Raw genomic sequence first — 23923 nt, 5'->3', positions numbered from 1 at the left:
TCCCTTTGCACAGCAGGTAACCAGGGCCATTTACCTTACAGCAATGGATAAGGATGCAAACGAAGAATTCTAGGGTGACACTATTGATCAGTTACTTTACTAATTTTGAAGTACTATTGCCCTATAATATATAGATTCAAAAGGCTATTAATATCTGTATTACCTAAGTGCGATTGGTGATTGATCACGCAAATTAAGAATTTGAACAAATTTACCAATTGGTCAATATCCAACTCGTCAATTTCTTTATAAAAGCAGCATTTCTTTGTTATAACCAGAGCAATTTGCTGACAGGGACCATGCTGTTCTGTTTGTGCACAAGTAAATACAGTGTGGTCAAGGAAGGAGTGCATTTCAGTCAATTGGTGATGACATTAGGGTCTAGTCAAAGATGATGGATTTGAATAAGAGGGCGAAACTTATAAACTGATTGATTTGCAGACAGGCAGCCGCAACAGGGAACAGGCTACTGGAAGGAATGGCACAAGTCAGCATACGGAAGGCAGGATCTTGGTTCAAGTTTAAGTAAAAGAAGCAGATTAACGATACTCTGCAGTGCCTCGGAACCAAAAGGCAAATCAACTAATTTTGCAAGTCTTTCAGCAACAAAGTAGGTTTCCATACACTGGGATCTGCACCCCAACCTCCTGCCCATTTTTAGAACAAGATAACAGTACCAGTCCTTTATTCCATGACGTTATGTTGACCTTTTGACCTACTCTGACATCAATCTAATCCTTCTGTCCCACAAAGCCCTCCCTCCATTTTTCTACCATCTATGTGCCCATATAAGAGTTTCTTCTATGTCCCTAATGTACCTGTCCCTGGAAGAGCTTTCCAGGCACGCCCCACTATGTAATAAAACCCACCTCTGACATCTCCCTTATTCTTTCCTCTAACCACCTTAAAATTATGCCCTCTCTCGTGTTAGCCATTTCCGTCCTGAGAAAAAGTGCCTGGCTGTCCACTCGATAGAAGTGAGCAGAGATTTTCTTGACTTTCCTGTCCATTCCCAAAATGTCCACACCTTCTGAAACAAATTCGAACACCCACAATTTTGTCAGTCATGAAAGTCAAAGAAAACATCGCTCTCTGGTATGTGTCCAGGAGTCATGACTAAATTTTCAACAGTCACGCCCCATTACTCTGTGCAGGATGGAGTGTTTTACCATTGGAGTGGCCATAAGCAGCCGATATCCCACCTTAGGACGGAAACCATTCTACCAAAAAAGGGATCTGGTGGGACTGAACACAAAACTCTGTCCTCTGCCCAGGAGCTCCCGATACCATACGTTCCAAACCTTCGAATAGTACAGGACCTTCGGTTCACAATGTTCTGCTGACTGTTTAGCTACTCCAAGACCAATCCAAGTCCTCCCTCCTACATAGCCCCCATTTTTATTTAATCCACATGAAAAATAGAGGGTAACCCTAGGTAATTTCTAAAGTACATGTTTAGCACAGCATTGTGGGTCGAAGGGCCTGTGTTGTGCTGTAGGTTTTCTATGTTTCTAAGGGTCTTGTAAATGCCTCTAATCACTCCACCATCTTGACAACCCTCCTATATTTTCCCCCAGTCACCTTAAATGGTTGTCCCCTTGTATTGGCCATTTCTGCCCGAGCAAAAAGGCACTAGATGTCCACTTAATCAATGCCTCTTATACACCTCTATCAAATCCCCTATCATCCTCTTTCACTACTATCTTCATAAACATTAGCTTTGAGGTTTTGTGGGTTAGTACATAGAACAGTACAACCCAGTACAGGTCCTTCATCCCACAAAGTTGTGCTAACCCTTTAACCTACTCCAAGATCAATCCAATCCTTTCCTCCAGTTTTCTTTCATCCAGCTCTCCTATAACATATCGGTTCTTGCAGCCTATTCCAAAGTGAATACCCCAGTTATCTTCCACTCTGTCAGCAGAAATGAATTTTGTCATCTCCAGAGTCACTGTGAAATTACACCTCCACTGCTCTTGCATCTTGCCTTTGCTCCAAAGAGAAGAGCACTAACTCACTCAACCTATCGTCATACGACAGCCTCTCTACTCCAGGCAGCAATCTGGTAAATCTTCCCTGCCCTTCCTATAATAAGGTGACCAGAACTGAACACAACATCCTAACCAGAGTTTTATAGTTATTTAGACAATATTCTAAGTATTGCCAACCAGGGATTTATAGAGTTATTTACTCAACGCTGTTGTTGTCTGGACTTGTTTATACACAACTCACATTCAGAGTGAATTATAACTTTTTCAATTTAATTTCTCCCACATGAACCTCATACATGTGAGTACAATAACATCACGGCCAACCCAATCATGGCTTCAAATCCACTTTTCAAATCACTTTGAAACCTTGAAATTCAAATCTACGTTCATTTTATACTTGAATATACCCAGAAACTTTTCTCCTCTGGCAGAGAATTCAAACCAATTAAAAAGTAATTCTTGCCTCTGTCATAAGTAGACATAGCATGGATTGGCCCACAGCTGGAGAATGGTGTCCAGTTCTGGGCACAACCTTTTTGGCAAGACGTAAGGGCAGTGGAGAAGATGCAGAAGTGATTTTCCAATGGCTCTGGTGGTGACAAAGTTCCTTTCTGTGGATTGACAGGAAGATAACTTGGGGTTTCACCTTGGAACAGGCTGTGGGAACTGATATGTCCCAACTGATATATTCTAGAAGAGCTGGATGAAAGAAAAACAGGAGGCTTTGTAGGAGGCAAGGGCTGGATTGATCTTGGAATATATTAAAGTGTTGAGACAATATTGCGTGTTTAGGGACCTGTACTGTGCTGTACTGTTTTATCTACTAACCCACAAAACCACTAAGATAATGGTGTCCCTGTTCACAAGAGTTCCCATTAAGGACAGCTAAGGACAGCTCCCAAAGTAGAGCAGTTATTTCTACTTCGATTAACCATGCGAAAACTATTTTGAACTCGGAGAGTCTCCATGAGGAAATAAGATGATTATGTATGAAGTTCCTACAGAATGGCTAAAAGGTTAAGGAAAAACCAGGAAACCTAACAAGGAGGAATCCAACTCTGCCACCTGCCTTCCTTATATTCCCACAGTTTCTGGAAGGATCGCTAGGATCCTGAAGAAATACAAGATTAATATCATCCACAAACATGTAAGGAAGCTCAAATCACACCTTATGTGGGTCAAAGAGGATCTGGGACTCAGGATGGTTGGTGTTTACAGGACTCCCCATGAATGTGGAGCAGCGTACGTCGGCCAGAAACCCACATCAAGGAGGTGTATTCATTGGGTTACCCGGAGTAATTGGTGGTAGCATCGCATTCGCATTGGCCATAGGATTGACTTCGATGGCACAGAACTACTGTGCCAAACCAATAGCTTTTGGGATTGCTAGGTGAAAGAAGACATTGTTAAAATCCTTTTTCTCTCGTTATATTACAAAGATGACGGTCTCACGGAGTAAAATTGATAACAAGGTGGGACAGCAAAAACCTGATTGCATGAAGACAAACCAATCAGGAGGGATGGATGACAAGTGTGTAAATACCACCAGACTAGACATGCCCAGGCATCATCCCTGATGAAGATAGCAGAGTTCGCCATCGAAATGTCAGATAAAATTGATACCTGTAGCCGGCTGGAAGCCTGAGAAGAGTTTGTCATATACGCTAGGAAAGTACTAGATCATTTTTGCTTCCTCAAAAGTAATACTTATGAGAATAGGAGGATTTGATAACAGCGTACAAGACGATAAGAGGCATAGATTGAGTGGATACCCAGAGACCTCTTTCCCCAGGGCAGAAATGGGTAATATGAGGGGGCATACTTTCAAGGCGACTGAAGGTAAGTATGGGAGAAGGTGTATGGGATAGTATCAGAAAGTGGTGGGTGCATGGAAGAGGCAGATACATCAGAGACATCTAAGAGACTTAGATCGGCACATGAATGACAGAAAAATGGAGGGCTCTGTAGGAGGGAAGGGTTAAATTTATCTTAGAGAATGTTATAATGTTAGCAGACCATCTGGCTGACACGGTAACGTGGAATGCCTTCTTCTCAATAAATCTCTCCAAGTTCAGGATACTCCCACTGTCAATCCCAACTGGTATAGGCCCTGTTTTATCTTTTAGGTTGCAATAAGGACACCTTTGACTCTTCTCAGATACCAGCAAACTGGAAGATTGTAAGTTAAGGAACATAAGAGTTTCAAAATTGAATAGCAACGAGAGTAGCATCTCCAAACGCTTAGATTTGCTGAAAACAAGACTTTTGCTCTGCAACCTCACTGTGGGACTGGGTGTGAGAGAGCTCAATGCCACAGGCAGATATCCAAGAAGTCCAGGTAAACAGCAAAACTTTAAGCTTGAGACATTAAAATATCCAAAACCCAATATTCCGTTTAGACGGACACTCGCCCATCGTTCATTGGAGTAACTGGGACAATGCAGTGTCGCCCAAAGCCTGCTCATGCATAATGCCACAAATCAGCACAGCCCAATTCAATATGGGTCTGAGGGCTGATCACTCTGAGCTTTGGGACCCTTATCCAAGGGTCGTGCTGGCATTGGAGAGGGCCCAGAGGAGGCTCATGAGATTAACTCTGGAAATGGAAGGGTTAACGTATGAGGAGTGTTTGATGGCTTGCAGATTGTACTTGCTGGAGTTTAGAAGAATGAGGGGAAGATTTCATTGAAGCATTTCAAATATTGAAATGTCTAGATAAGTTGGATGTGGAGAGGATGTTTCCTACAGTGGGAGAGTCCAGGACCACAGGGCATAGCCTCAGAATATAAGGATGTCCCTTTCGAACAGAGATGAGGAGGAAGTTCATCAGTCAGAGGATAGTGACTTTGTGGAGGCCAAGCCATCAGGTACGTTTAAAGTGGAGGTTGCTAGGTTCTTGCTCAGCTAGGGCATCAAAGGTTACGGGTAGAAGGCAGGAGAATGGGATGAGAGGGATAAAAGATCAACCATGACCGAATGCAGAGCAGACTCAGTGGGAAAAGCCTGCTTGCATTTATCCTATTTATAGCTCTCATAATTTTGTATCAAATCTCCCCTCAATCTTCTACATTCTAAAGAATAAATTCTTAACCTATTGAACCTTTCCCAATTAACTCAGGTCCTCAAGTTCTTGCAACATCCTTGTAAATTTTCTGGCACTCTTTCAAACTTATTTACATTTTTCCTGTAGGTAGGTGACCAAAACTACACTCAATACTCCAAAATAGGTCTCACCAATGTCTTCAACATAACATTCCAACTCCTGGGCTCAGTATATTGATTTTAAGACCAATGTGCCAAAAGCTCTCTTTACCACCCTTACCACCGTGATGTCACTTTCAAGGAATTATGGATCTGTGTTCCCAGATCCATCTCACCTACATTTGTCAGTGTCCTTCCGCTCACCATGTAAAACCTACCCTGGTTAGTCGTCTCAAAGTACAACACCTCACACTTGCCTGCATTAAGTTCCATCGGCCATTTTTCAGCCCACTTTTCCAGCTGGTTCAAATCTCGGTGCAAGGTTTGACAGTCTTCCTCACTGTCCACTAGACCTCCAATCTTGGTGTCATTGTATGATTTGCTGATTTAGTCTAGCACATGATCATCCAGATAATTGATACTGGTGACAAACAACAACTGATCCCTGCAGCACATCATTACTCACAGGCCTCCCTTCAGAGAGGCAACCATTACAGCCACTGTCTAATCCAATTTACTACCTAATCTTGAATGCCAAGTGACTAATCTTTCTTGACCAAGCTCCCATGTGAGACCTTGTCAACAGCCTTGCTGAAGTTCAAACAGACAATACTCACTGCCTTGCCTTCACCAACCTTCCTGGTAACCTCAAAATACTCTAAGATTGGCTAGGCATGACTTATCATGCACAAAGCCATGTTGATTATCCCTAATCAGTTCCTGTATATCCAAATATTTATGTCTCTGGTCTCTTAGAATATTTTCCAATATTTTCCCTATTATTGATGGGTGGCAGGGTGGAGATACGTCTCTACCAAAGGAGGTGTAAGGCACCCCTTCGCCCCCTGATCAGGATCACGTGAAGCCACGTGAGTAAGTGGTGGATGGTCATATGAGCAGCTGGTGCACATCACAAATCCCGGTTATGTCAGGCAATCTCTAAAGGGATAATGGCTAGGGACACCTGTCTTGTAAAGACACTGTCCAGAAAAAGGCAATGGCAACCCATTTCTATAGAAAAATTTGCCAAACAATACCTACATCATATGACATGACACGTAATGATGATGATTACTATGGCAGGCTCACCAGCCTGGCTCATTCTCAGAGCCCTTCTTAAACAAAAGAACACTGGCCATCCTCCGACACTTCAGAGGTCATTTTACATCTGCTAGAGGGCTCCTACAATTTCTGTATCAGCCTTTCACAGAGTCCAAGGGAACACCTTGTTAGACCCTGGAGATATATCCACCTTAATTTGCCTCAAGGCAACAAAACATGTGATCAATATATCTGGATCTAAAACCGGAAGGGTGGTGAAGACAGACACCCTAATGACATTTAAACAGAACCTCAATCTGTACTGAGGGGTGTACTGCAAGGTCACACACCCAAGACTGGGGAAGGTGATATTAGACTGGGCAGCTCATTCAAATGGCTCAACAGATTAGGCAAGAATTAGAAAGGAAACTCTTTCACAAACACAACAATGGATTAGGCTGGATGGCTCCTAAATGGTAAATGATCTTACAATCTCCAATACTAGATTGTACTTTAAAGTAAAACAAAGTTTAACAAATGGAATTTCCACTACACTTAGCCAGTTTTTTTGCTGTTATTGTTTGTTTGTTTCTGTACTGAGCACAGTGGACACACAATGTTAGAGCCTACATAGCATGTGTGGCAATACTTATGCACTGTCCCCAGCACATCTTGGTGTTGGCTGTTAATGCAAACAATGCATTTCACTGCATGTTTCAAAGTATGTGTGGTAGATGAAATATGAATCTGAATCTGGTTGCTCTTTCCTTTGGATGGGGCATTTTGAGACAGTTAGTTATTTTTTGAGAGACAGCAGAGAAAAAGCACTGTTCAGCAACCCTTGATTTAACCGTAGCCTAATCACGGGACAACGAACAATGAATTTTACTGTAGCCTAATCAGGGGACAACGTACAATGAATTTAACCGTAGCCTAATCACAGGACAATGTACAATGAATTTAACCGTAGCCCAATCACGGGGCAACGTACAATGACTAATTTGAAACTGCAGCACCCAGAGGAAAACCACGTGGTGACGGGGAGAATGTCCAAACTCCTTACAGGCAGCTATGGGAACTGAACCTGGGTCGCTGGTACTGTAGTGTTGTGCTAACCACGACACCACTGTGTGATGGGAATTGAACCTGGGTCGCTGGTACTGTAGTGTTGTGCTAACCACTACACTACTGTGTGATGGGAACTGAACCTGGGTCGCTGGTACTGTAGTGTTGTGCACTGACTTCCTGCACCTCCAACCTCACAACAGTAGATATTTTTTATGTACCAAGGATAAATACTGAAATTTACAAGCGATATTTAAATCAATGCCAGATTAACAAAGTATTACACTAACAGAGAGTGCTTTTAGATTCAGGATTCAAGGTTATTTGTCACACGTACATTGAGGCGTGCAGTGAAACACATCATTTGTGTTAACAGCCAACAAACCACAGGGTGTGCTGGGGACAGCCTGCAAGCATCGCCACATACTCTGGCACCAACACAGCATGCCCACAATGTTCAGCAGAATAACACAGAGCACAAGTCAGAACCCAACAAGCAACAAAAGCACAGCAAAACAAGCCTTGTTCCTTTCTCCCAACCACACATATACACAGTCCTCTTAACTCCAATACAGCCCAGCGTCTCCAGCGCCTTCAGACTCAGACATGGAGACATTGGACCTTCAAATACCCCAGCTGACTCGTTCCCTACAACAACAGGAACAATTATATTGAACAGGAGACTTGAGGTTCAACACCAGAGAAGAATTTCATGTGCATGTGAAAAGGAAGATAAGGAGGGAAGGAAAAATGGCATGCCTGGACTTGAGCAGTAACTCTATCCTCTAAGGCACTATGATAAGCTTTCAAATCATGGGGCAGACAGCGGAATGTGGACCAATGGGGAAAAAATAGGCTTAAACACGACAGATGGAAGTTAATGCAGGAAAGTATGAGATTTTTCACTTTGGGAGGACAAATCATGGTGAGTGGTAGGGTACTGCAGAACGGAGGGATCGGGGAATACGGACCTATAATCCCTTGAAAGAGGCATCACAGGTAGAAAGGGTCAAAAGGAGAGTTTCTGACACATTGGCTCCATAAATTAAAGTATTGCGTACAGGATTTAGGATTTTATGCTGAAATTGTATGACATGTTGATGAGGCCTAATTTGGAGTATTGTGTGCAGTTCTGGTCACCTACCTACAGGAAAGATAGAAATAACATTGAACAGAGAGTATTACTAGGTACTTGAGGACCTGAGTTACAGGGAAAAGTTGAATGGGGTTGGACCATAGGAGATAAGGGGACACTTGACAAAGTACACAAAATTCTGAGGGGTACAGATAGAGTAAATGCAAGCAGGCTTTTTTCACTGAAGCTGGGTGAGACTAGAACTAGAGGTCATCGGTTAAGGATGGAAGGTGAAATATTTAAGCGGAATATATTCACTCAGAGAGGGTGGTGAGAGTGAGGAATGAGCTGCCACATACAAGTGGTGGACACAGATATGATTTCAACATTTAAGAGGAGCTTGGACATGGATGCAAGGGGTACGGAGGGCTGTGGTCTGGTGCAGGTCGATGGGACGAGGCAAATTACTGGCTCAGCACAGACTAGCTGGGCCAAAGAGCCTGTTTCTATGCTGCAGTGCTCTATGACTCTAGACACTCAGCAATGCAGTTGGCTACTGCAGAGAAAGTGCCTGTGTTCACCTTTTAGATTGATGTCATCACATCAGAACCCTGTGCAGTATACAGCTTTTCAATCACCATTCTTTTCCAGCTATGACCACAAATTTAACTTTAAAAAGAACCATGGACTTGATGGGCTGAAGAGCCTGTTCTGTGGTGTGGTACTCTGTAACTCCGATACAGCCTGGCAGTCAACACAAACATATTCTATTGGAACTTCTCCAAGAGAACTCACAGCAATTCTCCATAAACAGACGCCTGTACTAACCTGTTTCTTGGTTTTCCGGGATATCCTCCTTGTCCTCGATATGCATCGTAGGATCCCCGCCCGGCATACTGTGGAGGGGGGTAGGCAGGCCCCGCTGGAAGCAAAGCACAAATGTAATCCAGTCATGTTTGTTAATTGACGTTATGAGGTGCAGGCTCAGCAATCCTGTGCACACTCCATTAGTGACAGGAGTTCTTGGAATTTAGGTGTTCTGATGATCAGTAATCTGATATGACAAGCTATCAGAACAGAGTGAAGCCATTCAAACCTGCTCCTCCTGTCAATCAAGGCTGATTTTTAACTCTCTCAACCCATTCTCCTGCCTTTTCTCTGTAACATTGGACACCCTTATTCATCAAAAACTATCAACCTCTGTCTTAAATACACCCAATGACAGCCTCCAAAGCCATCTAATGGCAAGGAATTTAACAGATTCAGTCCCCTCTAGAAGAAGAAATTCCTCATCTCTGTTTTAAAGGGACATCCAGCAAACATAGAATAGGATAGCAGCAAACAGGCCATTCAGCTCATGACACTGTGCTGTCCAATTTATACTAAATGTCATCCTGTGCATCATCCATATCCCTCCATTCCCTTCATATTCATTTACCTTTCTAAAAGCCTCCTAAGCTGCATCAAACTGCTTCCAAGCTGGATACCCACTTCAGGCACCTACCACACTCTCTAAAAAAAGTCTGCCCCTCCAACCTTAACATTCCGATCTTTGACATATCTACCCTGGGGAAAAGATTCTGAATATCTGCCCTTTCTATGCCTCCCATAATTTTAGAAACCTCCCTCGTGTCTCCCTTAGCTCCTGCCTCTCTGTGGAGGATAATCCAAGTCTGTCCAGCTTTTCCTTATGGCTCATACCCACTAACCCAGGAAGCATCCTGGTGAATCTCTTCTGCCCCCAACAATCTAAGCACGGCATGACTAAAGTTTTATACAGCTGCAACATGACTTTTCTTACTCTAATAGTCAACACCTCCTCAAATGAAGGCGAGCATGTCACATGCCTTCTTTACCACTTTATCCACTTGCGTAGCCACCTCCAGTGAACTACGAAGTTGGATGTGAAGATCCCTCTACTATAAAGGGGGCTACCATTGATGGTATATCTTTTTCTTTCATTTGACCTCTTAAGGTGTGACAGCTCACACGTGTCCAGATTAAACTCCTCATTCCCTGTATTGTGATGCCGTGTCCTTGGATTTTAGTATCCCCTACAAAAGGAAACATCCTCTCCACATCCACTCTATCCAGGTCTTTCAGAATCATGGTTTCAATAAAATTCTCTGCCACCCCCTCGCCGCACCATCCTTCTGAATCCCTTCGAGTACAGGCACAGTGACATCTAACACACCTACACACCTTGTTTCCTCCCTCCATTCATGGTACCCAGTTCAAATTCTCCAGCCGTTTGTGCTTTTCTTCCCCCCAGAAAAGACTTATTAACCTTACAATAGACTCATTATAAACAGATAGCTGTTTCTAGATGTTCCAACATGGCCAGGATAGGAATAACACAGGTTAGCTACAAAGAAAAACTCCCATCACATGCTTTTTCCACTGAGGTTGGGTGAGACTGGAACTAAAGATCATAGGTGTAATATTTAAGAACTTAATTAGATTAGCTTTATATGTCACATGTACATTCAAAGAGAGTGAAATGCATGGTTTATTTATTTACATTAGTGATACAGGTTAGTGATAACCACACATTGCTCTGCAACGACACCGGGGCCAAGCTGCTTGGGTCCTAATGCCCTTCCCTTGGACAACATCGGTGGTGTGGAGAGGGGAGACTTGCAGCTTGGGCAACTGCCGGTCTTCCATAACAAACCTTGGAAAGTTTCCAAGGCACAAATCCATGGTCTATCGAGACTAACGGAGGCCTACACATGGCTCTTTGAGCCACACTGCCCCAGCAACCACTGACAACCCCAATTTAACCCTAATCTAATCACAAGACGATTTACAATGACTAATTAACCTTTTTTGGTAAATCTTTAGAATGTGGGAGGAATCTGGAGCACGCGGGGAAAACCCATACATTCCAGGGAAAGGATGCACATAAGATGCTGGGATTGAATCTAAACTCCAATAGCTGTAATAATGTTGCGCTAACTGCTACCCTACTGCTTGTGTCAAATCAAAATCAGTGAGAATTCCACTGGGCAGCCAGCAAGTGTCACCATGCTTCTAACACCGACATAGCATGCCCACAACTCACTAACCAGAACCCATACATCTTTGGAATGTGGGAGAACTTGCAAACTCCTTAAAGGCAGCTGGTGTTGTAATAGTGTTACACTAACCAGGAATTACTTCACTCAAGGGGTGGTGAGAGTATGGAACAAGCTGCCAGCAGAATTAGTGGATGTGGGTTCCATTGGAACAAGTAAGAGAGGTCTGGATAGCTACATGAATGGGAGCTGGAGTCCAGGTGTGCATCAATAGGACTAAGCAGACTAACAGTTTGGTATGGACTAAATGGGCTGAAGGGCTTGTTTCTGTGCTAAAACAGCAGAAACCACTGCTTATTTATGAAATACGCTAGAAAGTGTGTGCAAAAAGTCTAACAATTATAAAATGATTTGATCCTCTGGGACATCCTGCCACTCTATCAAGTAATCTAACACACACATGAACAGATAACATCAAGTGTGTAGAGCAGACAAGATTGCAGGCACTTTCTGAAATAGTACTCGAGGCAAATGCAACAATAGTGATGAGCACAAGATGAAAACTGATGTCCCTCTGCTCCCCTGTAACCCTCTTTCACTGTTCCCCCCCCCCCACCCCCCCGTGATCTCCACTGTTCTTGGACATTTTGCCTGTAATATTACCCTGCCCCTCCCTCCTCCCATTCTCCAATCTGGCTTCTCTCTTACCTCCTCACTTGCCTGTCACCTCCCCCTGCTGTCTCTCCTCCTTCCCTCTCTCCTATGGCCCACTCTCCTCTTCTGTCACATTCCTTCTTCTTCAGCCCTTTACCTCTCCCACCCATCGCCTCCCAGCTTCTCACGTCATCCCACCTCTCTACCTAACCATCTTCCCCCTACGTGGTCTCACCTATCAACTTCTAGCTTGCACTCCTTCCACTCTCCACACTTCTGGCTGAAAACCCCTTCCTTTCTGGTCCTGATGAAGGGCCTTGGCCCAAAATGACAACTGTTTATTTCTCTCCACAGATGTTGCCTGGGCTGCTGGGTTCCTTCAGCAATTTGTGTGTGATGCTCTGGATTTCCAGAATCTCGTGTTTATGATTTACTGTTTGTTGCCTGACAGCCACATCTGTGAGGATGTGCTCCACACTCCTGCTACCAGCTTGTCACATCACACAAAATATTCATATCATCGTCACCAATTAAATGGACCCTGAAAACCTGAAAACTCTCACTCAATTCTCAATCACACTTTATTTAGACCAGTCATTCCCAAAGGCCGTAATGGGAGTTTCTAAGGGGCGATAGAGATAAAGGGGGTGAGCATGGGGGGGGGGGGGGGGGGTTTGGGGTGTGCTCATTTGCAAGGGGAGGAACAACTGAGAGATTACAGGCTTAATTTTTAAAATGGATTACTTATTACGTGATTGATTACAATGATCGCATAATCTCTCACTAATCCACTGTTCTCTTAAGGCCTTGCTTGAACCACATTATAGCTGTTGAAAAGCAATGTGACACTTCTGTATTTGGCAAATCATGAGAAATCTGGACAGATGAAGTGGTGTAATTTCTGGGCCCGCCCACAAATTATTAACATTCATTACTGCAGTACAATGTGAGCTAGTACGATTCCCATCCCCTAATCATGCAGTGACACAATTCCTGTGAATTAGGGTGTGGTGTTCAATTTGAAAGGGTCTTGTCCACATTTCTCTAGCCCACAGCTCAACCGAGGTATTGCTGCCCCTCTTCATGTGCCTTCAGGCAGACAGTCAGATTTTGTCTGAGCTATTATGTCATAACTTCCCCCTTTATTGACCGCAGCACTTGAGGTTGGGCTTAAATAACAGGTGATTCACTGTGGTTGTTCAATTCATAACGAAAATGGCAGAAGCAGGCCAAGCAAAAAAGTGAAATATGGATTTATACTAGCAACAAGCAACCAACAATAGCCAATATGTCTATTGTGTGATTTTTTTCCAAATGAGGGAATGAAACCACCCAGGCTCCTTGAGCATTTGAAGAGAATAAACTCTGATAAAGCAAACAACAGCTTGGGCTATTTTCAGTCAGTTTGTGAAAACTTTCAGAAATGGAAAACACTTCCAAACATGTTTGCCAACACTTCACAACCAAACAAGGGAGCATATTGTGTCTTGAAGTGCATGAAGGAAAGCTGAAATGCCTTATTTCCTGGGAATCAGAAAGGATAACAGAAAACTGCCAGAGATGCTGAGGGAAGACTAAGATCATGATTAAGATTAGCTTTATTTGTCACATGTACATCAAAACACAGAATGAAATGTGTGGTTTGTGCCAACAACCAACAGAATCTGAGGATTCTGGGGGAAGCCCACAAACGCGGGAAGATTGATAAATGGGAGAACACAAACTCCGCAGGCAGCGGTGGGATTGAATGTTCCACCAATAGCTGGTGCTATAGAGCTTACTGCTTCCCAGTACTACCAGTCCACAGTGCCCCCACTCTCTTGTCTACTTCATCACCTAACCTATGTTCCAAGGTACAGTGTGTCTCTCTCACACGCGCATGAAAAAAAGCCAAAACACCTCATTTGCTGGGAACCTGAAAGGGTTAATAGAAAACTCCAGAAATGCTGTGTATTTATTGAGGGCAAGCGAGTTGCCTGTAGCTATCCTACCTCCATATCCCATGACAGGGGGACGTGGCTGACCAAATCCCAGCAGGCCTTGAGGAGAAGGATGAGGGTAACCCATGGCTGGAGTCAAACCTGCAAGACAAATGCACCTGGCTTAACTACATTTGCTGTAGTTTTCATACCAGAGTTTCAAAGCACACGCCTGAAAAGGCACAGGAAGATACCAGAGAAGCGCTGAATATAAAGCATAGAAAGGAATCTCTAGTCTCTGACTCACCTGTACCGTCTGAAGGCTGCCATTTCCTCTGTACTCCAAGGAAGAGCCTCCACCACCATCTCCTCACTCACTAAAAATTTGTACTCTACTCCCCAACTCCCTGCCACTTTACCTTAACCCCTCCTATCAGTATAATGATCCAAAAATAGGTCGCTTTGTACAGTTCCCACCCTCCCCAGAATAGTCCCATTGCCCGAAGAATTTAATGTCCTGTTCTGCACCTTCTCTCCTGTCATGTTATTGTAGCTATTTCTACAACCCGGGTGTCAACATCCGAGGTTCCCTCCTGGGCCCAACATACTGATGTAATTATGAAAAAGGCATGTCCCTGACTATATTTCATTAGGAGTTGGAGGATATTTGGTATGTCACAAAGACTCTAGCAAATTTCATTCAGAGTCCTTCACGATAGCAGCAGTCATCATGAAGGCACTTTACCATACAGAACATGCCCTCTTTTCTTTACTATGATTAATGAGGAAGCCAAGAATTTATTTATTGTTTACTTTATTGAGATATTGGGCAAATAGGCCTTTTTCCCTTTGAGCCACGCCACCCAGTTAAACCTAGCTTAATAATGGGACAACTTACAATAATTTAAACTACCAACCAGTACATCAATGGACTGTGGGAGGGAACCAAAACACCCGGAGGAAACCCAAGCGGTCACGGGGAGAACTTACAAGCTCCTTGCAGACAGCAAGAGGGACTGAACCAGGGCATCCAGTACTGTAAAGTATGTGCTAGCCACTACGCTACCACACCGCTGTGATCACAACAACATGTCAGTCAATATTAGCAAGACCGAGGAGCTGATTATTGACTTTAGGAGGAGGAAACCAGAGGTCCATGAGCCAGTACCTCAGAGGTTGAGAGAGTCAGCAACTAAATTCCTTGGTGTTATAATTTCAGAGGACCTATCCTGGGCCCAGTAATTATGAAGAAAGCATGGGAGCACCTCTACTTCCTTGAAGTTTGCAAAGATTCGGTATGAGATCTAAAAGCTCTGACAACCTTCTATAGATGTGTGGTGGAGAGTATATTGACTGGTTGCATCACAGCCTGGTATGGAAACACCAATGCCCTTGAACGGAAAATCCACCAAAATGTAGTGGTCCCCACCGATGACCACATCTACAAGCAGCACTGTCACAGGAAAGCAGCATCCATCATCAGGGACCCCACCACCGACGTCATGTTCTCTTCTCACTGCTGCCATCTGGGAGAGACTCAGAACTCTCACCTCTATGTTCTGGAACAGTTATTTGCCCTCAACCATCAAGCTCTTGAATCAGAGGGGATAATCCCACATGCCCCATCACGGAACTGTTCCCACAGTCTATGGACTCACTTTCAAGGACTCTTCATCTCACATTCTTGATATTATTGCTTATTAATGATTATTACTTCCCTTTTCCTTTTGTATTTGCAGTTTGTCATTGCCTTTTGCTCACTGGTTGTTTGTCCATCCTGTTGGGTGCGCTCGTTCACTGACTATATTATGGTTTTTGGATTTACTGAGTACACCCACAAGAAAACAAATCTCAGGGTTGTATATAATGGCATATATATACACTTCGATAATAAATTTTCTTTGAACTTTGACTTTGAAGTCTCCTTCTCCCATGGTCCACTCTCCTCCCCTATCAGCCCTTTGCCTCTACCACCCATCCCTTTCCAGCTTCTTATTTCATTCCCCCCCCACCCACCTTCTCCCTCACTGAGTCTCACCTACCACTTGTTAGCCGGAACTCCTTTCCTTCCCTCCACCTTCTTATTCTGGCTTCTGACCCCTTCCTTTCCAGTTCTGATGTAGGATCTTGGCTCATAACATTGACTATTTATTCCCCTCATAGACTCTTGCTGAATTCCTCGACCATTTTGTGTGTATTGCTCTAGATTCCTGCAATAATTCTCTGTTCCCCAACTCTAGGAGCTCGAAGGGGTGACAACCAATGACTTTGAATAGAAAATCCTTCAAAAGGTAGTGGATTCAGCCCAGTACTTAATGGGAAAAGCCCTTCCAACTACTGAACACATCCCGCTGCTGTGGGAAAGAAGCATCCATCATCAAAGATCCTCACCACCCAGGCCATGCTCTTCCATTAGGAAGAAGGTACAAGTGCCTCAGGACTCACACCACCAAGATCAAGAACCTTACCACCCCTCAGCCATCAGGCTCTTGAACAAGAGGATAATTACACTCATCTATCAAGATGTTCCCACAAACAATGGTCTCACTTTAAATACTCTATATCTTGTTATTTCAGCAGCTCGTTATTTTGTGTTATTTATTTATATTTGCATTTCAACAGTTTGTCGTCTTCTTGTTCTTTCACTGATCCTGTTTACAGTTACTATTCTATAGATTTGCTAAATTTGCCCACAGAAAAAGAATCTCACGTATGTGGTTACATATATGTACTCTGATAATAAATTTTATTTTGAACATATAACATTGGAAGGGTCTCATGAAGAACTTACCCATTGCCTGGGCTCCTGGTGCAGGGGGCTGATTGGGTTTCATCTCCGGAAGAGCAGGTCGCTTAGCATCCATCAGGAAGTGATTGAAGAACGCAACTTCCTTTTTAACCTCTTCAATCTTTTCACTGTGCTTGTTGAAGATGTGCTTGCGCACAAACTCTGGGCCCTGCACACAAAATACTGATGGTGAACCAAGATGCAAAATCAAAGACAACACATGCACCTGGAGGTTCCAGAGCAGCTACTGTATAAATAGCTGGCAACTGGGCAAGAGGTACAGAAGCCTTAGGTCCCACCCACCAGGCTCAGGAAGTTATTACCCCTCAAGCAACAGCTTGGATAAATTTAAGGACTCTGCAACTCATGTTCTTGGTATTATTTAAGTATTTTCATATTATTTGCAGGATTTTTGAATTCTGAAAAGTTATTTTGAAAGTTTGGATAATTTAAACACCAGCCCAGAGAGATTGTAAATGCACTGTGCCGGGACTGGAGACGAGTCTCCCCTCTCCATGGGAGCAGAGGCTGTGAATCTGCTCCTGTTGCTATGCACTTTATGCCTCCGAACTTCGCAGCGATATGCCCCGCTATATGATGAACTTGAGACCCAGGCATTGGGCCTATTTCTGCTGCTCCAAAACTATGAACTTAATTTGGTTAGGAATGCTGTTGCTCACGTCTATCATCTGATAATAAAAAGGGAGTCTGAATTGTTCTTTTGCACACTGGTTGTCAGTATTTGTAATTTCACAAACAAGAGAAAATCTGCAGATGCTGAAAATCAAAGTAATACACACAAAATGTTGGATGAATTCAGCAGGCCGAGCAGCACCTACGGAAAAGGGAAAACAGTCGATGTTTCAGGTCGAGATCCTTCATCAGGACGAAAACAAAGAGACAAGTAATAAATTTACTTTGACAGCAGTATATCCCTGCTCCCCAATCTGTGGAATTCCTTACATGGAGCATGGAAACCCACCTTCCCTGAGAGTGATTTGATTGGATTAGCTATATCTGTCACATGTACATCAAAACATCATGAAATGCATCAGTTTGTGTCAATGACCAACCCAGTCTGAGGACGTGCAGGAGGCAGCCCGCAAGTGTAGAGAGATTGTATCAGGCCATTATCTCTAATAAAATTATTGTCCAAAATATTAATAAAATCTTGAAATACACAATTGATAGGATAAAACTAATGTAGATGGAATGATGAAAAGGTTCATCTGTCCTTCCAACAAGGGAGATTGCCTGCCCTCCCTCTCTCACACTGCAGAATGCTTCTCACTTTGTTCTCTAAGCAATTGTCCTTTTCTTCTGCGTGATAAAGCCAACTTCAGTTGGACAATTCATCCCATGACCTCCACGGCTGCTAATCGAGATTCTTTTGCTGCAACACAGTCACCAGCTGTGCTATGGATATGACAGATTCTGTCAGGGCGCCAGTCGTTCAGGTAATGCCCCCTGCAAGGCTCCTCAATAACTAGAGCTGCAAAAAAAGCCAGGACTCCAGGGTGTGAAGCCAACAAACTCGGACAATTAGTTGTGTAAAGGGGGTTTCTTTTTTTTCTTTGTTACTGTTGGGAAAGGGTTTCCTTTTGTTAACTAGCAGGAATGCTAATTTACTGATAACGAGAATGGTATTCCTTTGTAAACCAAATGGGGATTAATGTTCTTTCTTCTGAGTCTGTAAGCTTTTGTTGACGGGCTTTTGGGCAGATCGGCGCGAGGGGGTCGAGAGAGAGGACGCAATGCTCTAAGCTGGGCGAGGATCGGACCCCAAAGGGGGGTCCGAGGCCGGGAGATTCTCCGAGGAGGGGGGGGATGAAGCTAGATGTGCTTGGTTGACCACTCGGAGGGTCCTGAGCTGTTTGGAGAGTCGAGGAGTTTGGAGGGTCCTGAGCTGCGAGTCGAGGAGTTCGGAGGGGATCGAATGGTGGCCAGAAGACTTCAGTAATGGAGCTCCAACGGTTGTGCACGAAGTGGTTTGGACTTTGATAAGTTTGGCGCCTTTTCTTTAATTTTCTCTTCATATATACTGTATCGTTATTAATCACTTAGTTATAGTAACCGTTATAAATTGTACTCATTTAATCGCATATGGTGTACTGTCTGTTTTTGGGCGAGGCGGGGACATCACACAGCATCCACACCAGCTGATTACCCAGTTTGGCGGGGCCGAAGGCTGCTCCCCCGAGACAAGAACGAGCTGAGCGAGCCTGAGGCGACCCAGGGGGTTACAGTTGCAAATGGAATTATCGGCAGAGGGAGATGGAGTTATACAGGCCAGAAGAACACTCAGGGATCATCATTCACCTTGAACTTCTTTCCACTCAGAGGACACAGCCATTTGTCCTTGGCAAGTTCCTGTGTATTAGCAACGATAAACTTCTCCACTTCCTGCTCAGGATCTTTCTTGCCCATCTTCGATGCCTCTTCCTCGGAAAGACTTTCCCTCACACTAAACAGAGGCGTCAATTTCTCCTCAAACATCTTCTGCCACTCCACCACTAAACAGAAGCACAAGACAAGTTAATAATGAATCCCCCATGGCAATAAAGAGTACAACTTGGCATGTTTTCCACTCAAGTAACCAGGAGGAAAATGTGCATAGTTATCAACAAACAAGACTAATGTCTGGTATTTTCAAATTATTTCACTGCCATTGCACTGAAGTTCTAGTTAAACCACCAGCAAATGTAGATACAATAACCAGGGATAGGAATTCCATTTCTAACACTATTTATTACATATAATGTTAAAGCACAGCACAGGCCCCTCATCCCATGACGGAGTGCCGAGCTTTTAACTGACTCCAGGATCAATCTAACCCTTCTCTCCAACATAGCCCTCCTTTTTTCTGTCATTCATGTGCTCATCTAAGAGCTTTTTAAATATCCCTAATTTGCATTTTTCCCCAGAGTTAACACGTGGGAAGCTTAATTTTAAAGTGTTTGGAGGAAAGCATAGGGTTGGATGTCAAAGGTAGTTTCTTTTTAGAGTGGTGGGTGCATGGAATGCCAAAAACGGTGGTCGAGGCAAATACATGACAGGCATTTCAGAAACTCTTAGATAGGCACATCTTCCAAAAGAACCTTGTCATGGTTTGGAGACTTGCATGCTTCAATGACATAGAGAGCTACGTTGCCTGGAGTCAGAGTTGTGTGCTTTGGCTCTACCCGGGCGCAGCAGTGAAAACCGAGAGGAAGCTACTGACACAATGAAGGAAGCCCTGATCACCACAATGGGCAGTAAGTAAGCAGGTAGACAGACACATAGATGATTGAAATATGTATGTGGAGAGGATGTTTCCTACGATGCGGGAGAACAGGATCAGAGAGCATAGTGTCAGATAGTAAGGCTTTTAGAAGAAAAATGAGGAGGAAGTTCTTTAGCCTGAGGGTGGTGAATCTGTCAAGTCATTGGTTGTACTTAAGGTGAAGTGGATAGGTTCTTGATTGGTGAGGATGTCAAAGGTTAAGTGGAGAAAGCAGGAGAATGAGGTTGTATACTGTGTGTTCTATGATAATCTGGCGGCAGTACAGCTGAAGGTACTGATAACAGTGCGTCACCGTTCCCACAGGTAGGCGTTCTCCATTACTCTCGGAGCAGTGTCCCACCTTATGCCCACAGGCTGGTGACCAGCAGTGGGAAGATGTGAAGTTCATTCGCCTTTCCCACCACAACTATTCCCCAAATCAGTAGAGCAGTTGGCATCAATGTTACCTTCATGCTGTGAGACTCGGTTAAGGGGCAGAGGTCCGCGCACGTGTACAATCCCACACCGATTGGGCATTTCATCTTCGTTTGGATATTCACAGGTGTTGTAGTAATCGATGGAATGCACGATGCGCAGGTAGAGCAGCAGCTTGTCTAGAACCTGCAAATCATTACAAAGGTTAGTGCAGGTTCTGTTAGTTAGGACCGTAAGACACATAATGATACTGGCTGAGGGATAAACATAAGACCATAAGACAAAGGAGCAGAAGTCGGCCATTCGGCCCATCGAGTCTGCTCCGCCATTTTATCATGAGCTGATCCCATTTAGTCTCACTCCCCCGCCTTCTCACCATAACCTTTGATGCCCTGGCTACTCAGATACCTATCAATCTCTGCCTTAAATACACCCAATTACTTGGCCTCCACTGTCACCCGTGGCAATGAATTCCACAGATTCACCACCCTCTGGCTAAAAAAATATCTTTGCTTCTCTATTTTGAATGGGCGTCCTGCAATCCTCAAGTCATGTCCTCTCATACTAGACTCCCCCACCATGGGAAACAACTTTCCCACATCCACTCTGTCCATGCCTTTCAACATTTGAAATGTTTCTATGAGGTTCCCCCCTCCCCCAATTCTTCTAAACTCCAAGGAGTACATTCTCGTGAATCTTCTCTGAACCCTCTCCAATGTTGGCACACACTTAAATAAGGAGCCCAAAATTGCACACAGTACTGCAAACATCAGCTCAGATACCATAGAGAAATTTCCTCTCTTCTTCAAAGTAATATTCTGCAGTACGTACATTTACCCAAGGGGAAAATAGGGCTTCTATTTATCTTCACATCCAGGTGCAGTGCTCCCTGAGTACTGTGGCCCCCACCCTGACTGTGACTGCCCCTCAGTACAGCCCCTCCCAGTGTCACTCTCCCTCAATGTGATCCTCCATGACTACTGCCCCTCCCAGAGAGCGAGTACAGTCCCTCCCTCAGTGTGATCCTGCCTGAGTACAGACCTTCCCAGAGCGTGACTCAATACAGTCCCCCCTTAGTGTAATCCTCTGAGTATCACCACAGTGCGACCTGCTCTCAATTCAAATACTGCTGTGGTGTGAATTTCCCTGGACACTTGGCATTGTTTTCAGTCTAATTTCACACACAAACATACTCCGCACCTTAATCAGCTTCTCATCTCTCTCGATGTTGACCTCTGGATTTCCCTCCTTTGGTCCATCGTCAGTTGTGTCAGTGGGATTTCCCAATAACTCTTCTTCCTCTGCACTCACCTCCTCTATCAGGTAATCGGTGATGTTTTTTAGGATGGGGTTCTGGGAAGACAGGCTCTGCAGAATAAAACACAAACCACTGTAAATGAGAGCAGATGATCAGTGATACTGACAGTAAAATCTGATGAAGATATTTCCCAGCTCCTTTGCTGCTAACCTCATGTTAAACAGTCAAACATTACTATCACAGTTGTCGTTGTAGTTCAAGGGTGGGACAGATGTTAGATTTGGTGCTTCACAGTGTCGGGGGCTGGGGTTTATCTTCATCAGCGCAGGTTATTCACATTGGGTCAAATGTTATCCATAAATTCAGCAATGATGCAACATTTTAGGAACAGCTTCTTCTCCCTCATCCTCAGATTTCTGAATGATCCACGAATACCAGAAGGCTACCTCACTATTTTACTCTCTTTTTCACAATTTATCTTTTATATATCGCATTATAATTTATGGTAATTTTTATGTATTGTAGCCACAAAGCAACAAATTTCTCGACATTAAGTCAGCGATAATAAACCTGATTCTGGCTCACCCAGCTGACACGGTTTTCTTTTGTACATAGGTTATCAGGCCATTGTAGATTACACCCCCCCCCCCCCCCCCCGTGTAGATTAATTGGAAAAAAGAATCACAGGAAACTGGCTGGGCATCAGGAGGTCTAACAGGGAGCTTTCTGACTGCTGCTGTATCTGCCTTGAAGCTTGCAGTGCCTCAAATTAAATGCCTAGCAACTGGGCTTCAGGAAATACAAAATTCAAAATAAATGTACTATCAAAGAATGCATACGTCACCCAAGAGTTAGTTTCTTGCAGGCATTTACAGGAAAATAAATACAATAAAATTTGTGAAAAACTATACATATATAGAGAAGCCACACTGTGTAAATAAAAATAAACAAATAATACTGAGAAGATGAGCTGTAGAGTCCTTGACAGTGAGCGTGTGGGTTGTGGAATCAGTTCCAGAAAGGTGCTGCTAACACACAAGTATCATTTAAATCATCAAGCTTCCACCTAAATAACAACCTCAGTTGTTAATAAATTAAGTGAATCAAATGACGAGCTGCGGCATGATTTTGTTTGCAGTCGTACTGATTAGAATGTAGCTAACCAAAAGTCATACTGCAACTGATTCAATCTTCCTGCTTTCATAGATTAATACAGTAACACATACAAAATGCTGGAGGAACTCAGCAGGTCAGCCAACATTGATGGAGTAGAATAAACAGCTGATGTTTTGGCCGAACTGGAAAGGAAGCGGGTAGAATAAGAAGGTTTTTATTTGTTGTGATACAGTGTAGAATAGACACTGCGATCCTTTGAGTCGCACCGCCCAGCAATTCCCCAGTTTAATCATAGTCCAATCACAGGACAATTTACAATGATCGATTAACCTACTGACTGGTACGTCTTTGGACTGTGAGAGGAAACCAGGGCACTCAGAGGAAACCTGTATGGTCACGGGGGGAACATTCAACCTCTTTACAGGCAGCGGTGGGAAATGAACCCGGATCGCTGGTGCTGTAAAGAAAGCACTATCTGGGATGAGGGAGAAGGAGTACAAGCTTTCAGGTGTTAGGTGAGACCAGGTGAGTGGGTGGGAGAGGATGAATGAAGTGAGAAGTTGTTGTGATGGAAAATAACTGGTTCTTTGAGACTCAACAGTAGAGGCCAGGACACACACAGTTTTAATAATAAGGAATTTATTTACAAGGGGAAGTCGGATCAACACAAGCAACTACAATATTCTAACAAAAAAAACTTAGGTTAACACATGTGGAGAAGGTCGGGTCGGCTGTACAATACACAGAAAGCGGTGTGGGGACAGGATACAGTTACACATACAAAGAACAAGGGAAAAGCACTACGACAGCTATAACCCTTGACCTTGGATAGCTGCGGCTCCCTTACCAGGACAAACGATAAACCTTCCCAAACATAAATCAATGCACTTACCTTCAATGAGGTGGTCTGTAAGAGAGAGCGAGCCAGGCATGTCTCACCTTTTATAGCATGGGGCTGGGCGAGATAATCCAACTAAGGTGACCAATAATTTAAGTGTGCATTGATTAGTTGGGAGGGACCAAATGTTGATTGGCGTGTGGTGTGTCCTCCGACCAGCCAGGTGGCAGTGCATCTGTCACGTGGCTGGTATCACTGGATAC

General features: G+C 43.8%; 1 protein-coding gene across 7 annotated transcripts in view; it reads right to left on the bottom strand.

The window, feature by feature from the left end:
- The window catches only part of srrt (serrate RNA effector molecule homolog (Arabidopsis)), a 74121-nt gene that overhangs the window by 1945 nt on the left and 48253 nt on the right, over positions 1–23923 (bottom strand). For 5 of the 7 annotated variants that reach the window (XR_009513258.1, XR_009513256.1, XR_009513260.1 and 2 more), the window contains exons 15-21: positions 21649–21816; positions 20481–20634; positions 19071–19264; positions 16755–16920; positions 14036–14125; positions 9202–9295; positions 3160–3377 (exon numbers count right to left, since the gene is read on the bottom strand). Coding sequence is in view for 2 of the 7 variants with exons in the window: in XM_059975311.1 (XP_059831294.1) it covers positions 9202–9295; positions 14036–14125; positions 16755–16920; positions 19071–19264; positions 20481–20634; positions 21649–21816 (866 nt within the window). In the remaining 5 variants the exon portion in view is untranslated. The remainder of the gene's footprint in view (positions 1–3159; positions 3378–9201; positions 9296–14035; positions 14126–16754; positions 16921–19070; positions 19265–20480; positions 20635–21648; positions 21817–23923) is intronic. The other 2 variants (XM_059975311.1, XM_059975312.1) reach the window with 1 other exon arrangement.

Source organism: Hypanus sabinus, chromosome 7 (assembly GCF_030144855.1).
Source record: "Hypanus sabinus isolate sHypSab1 chromosome 7, sHypSab1.hap1, whole genome shotgun sequence".
Lineage (NCBI taxonomy): Eukaryota > Metazoa > Chordata > Chondrichthyes > Myliobatiformes > Dasyatidae > Hypanus > Hypanus sabinus.
The sequence above is the reverse complement of the archived record's forward strand: the minus strand, read 5'-3'. Positions and strand labels throughout refer to the sequence as shown.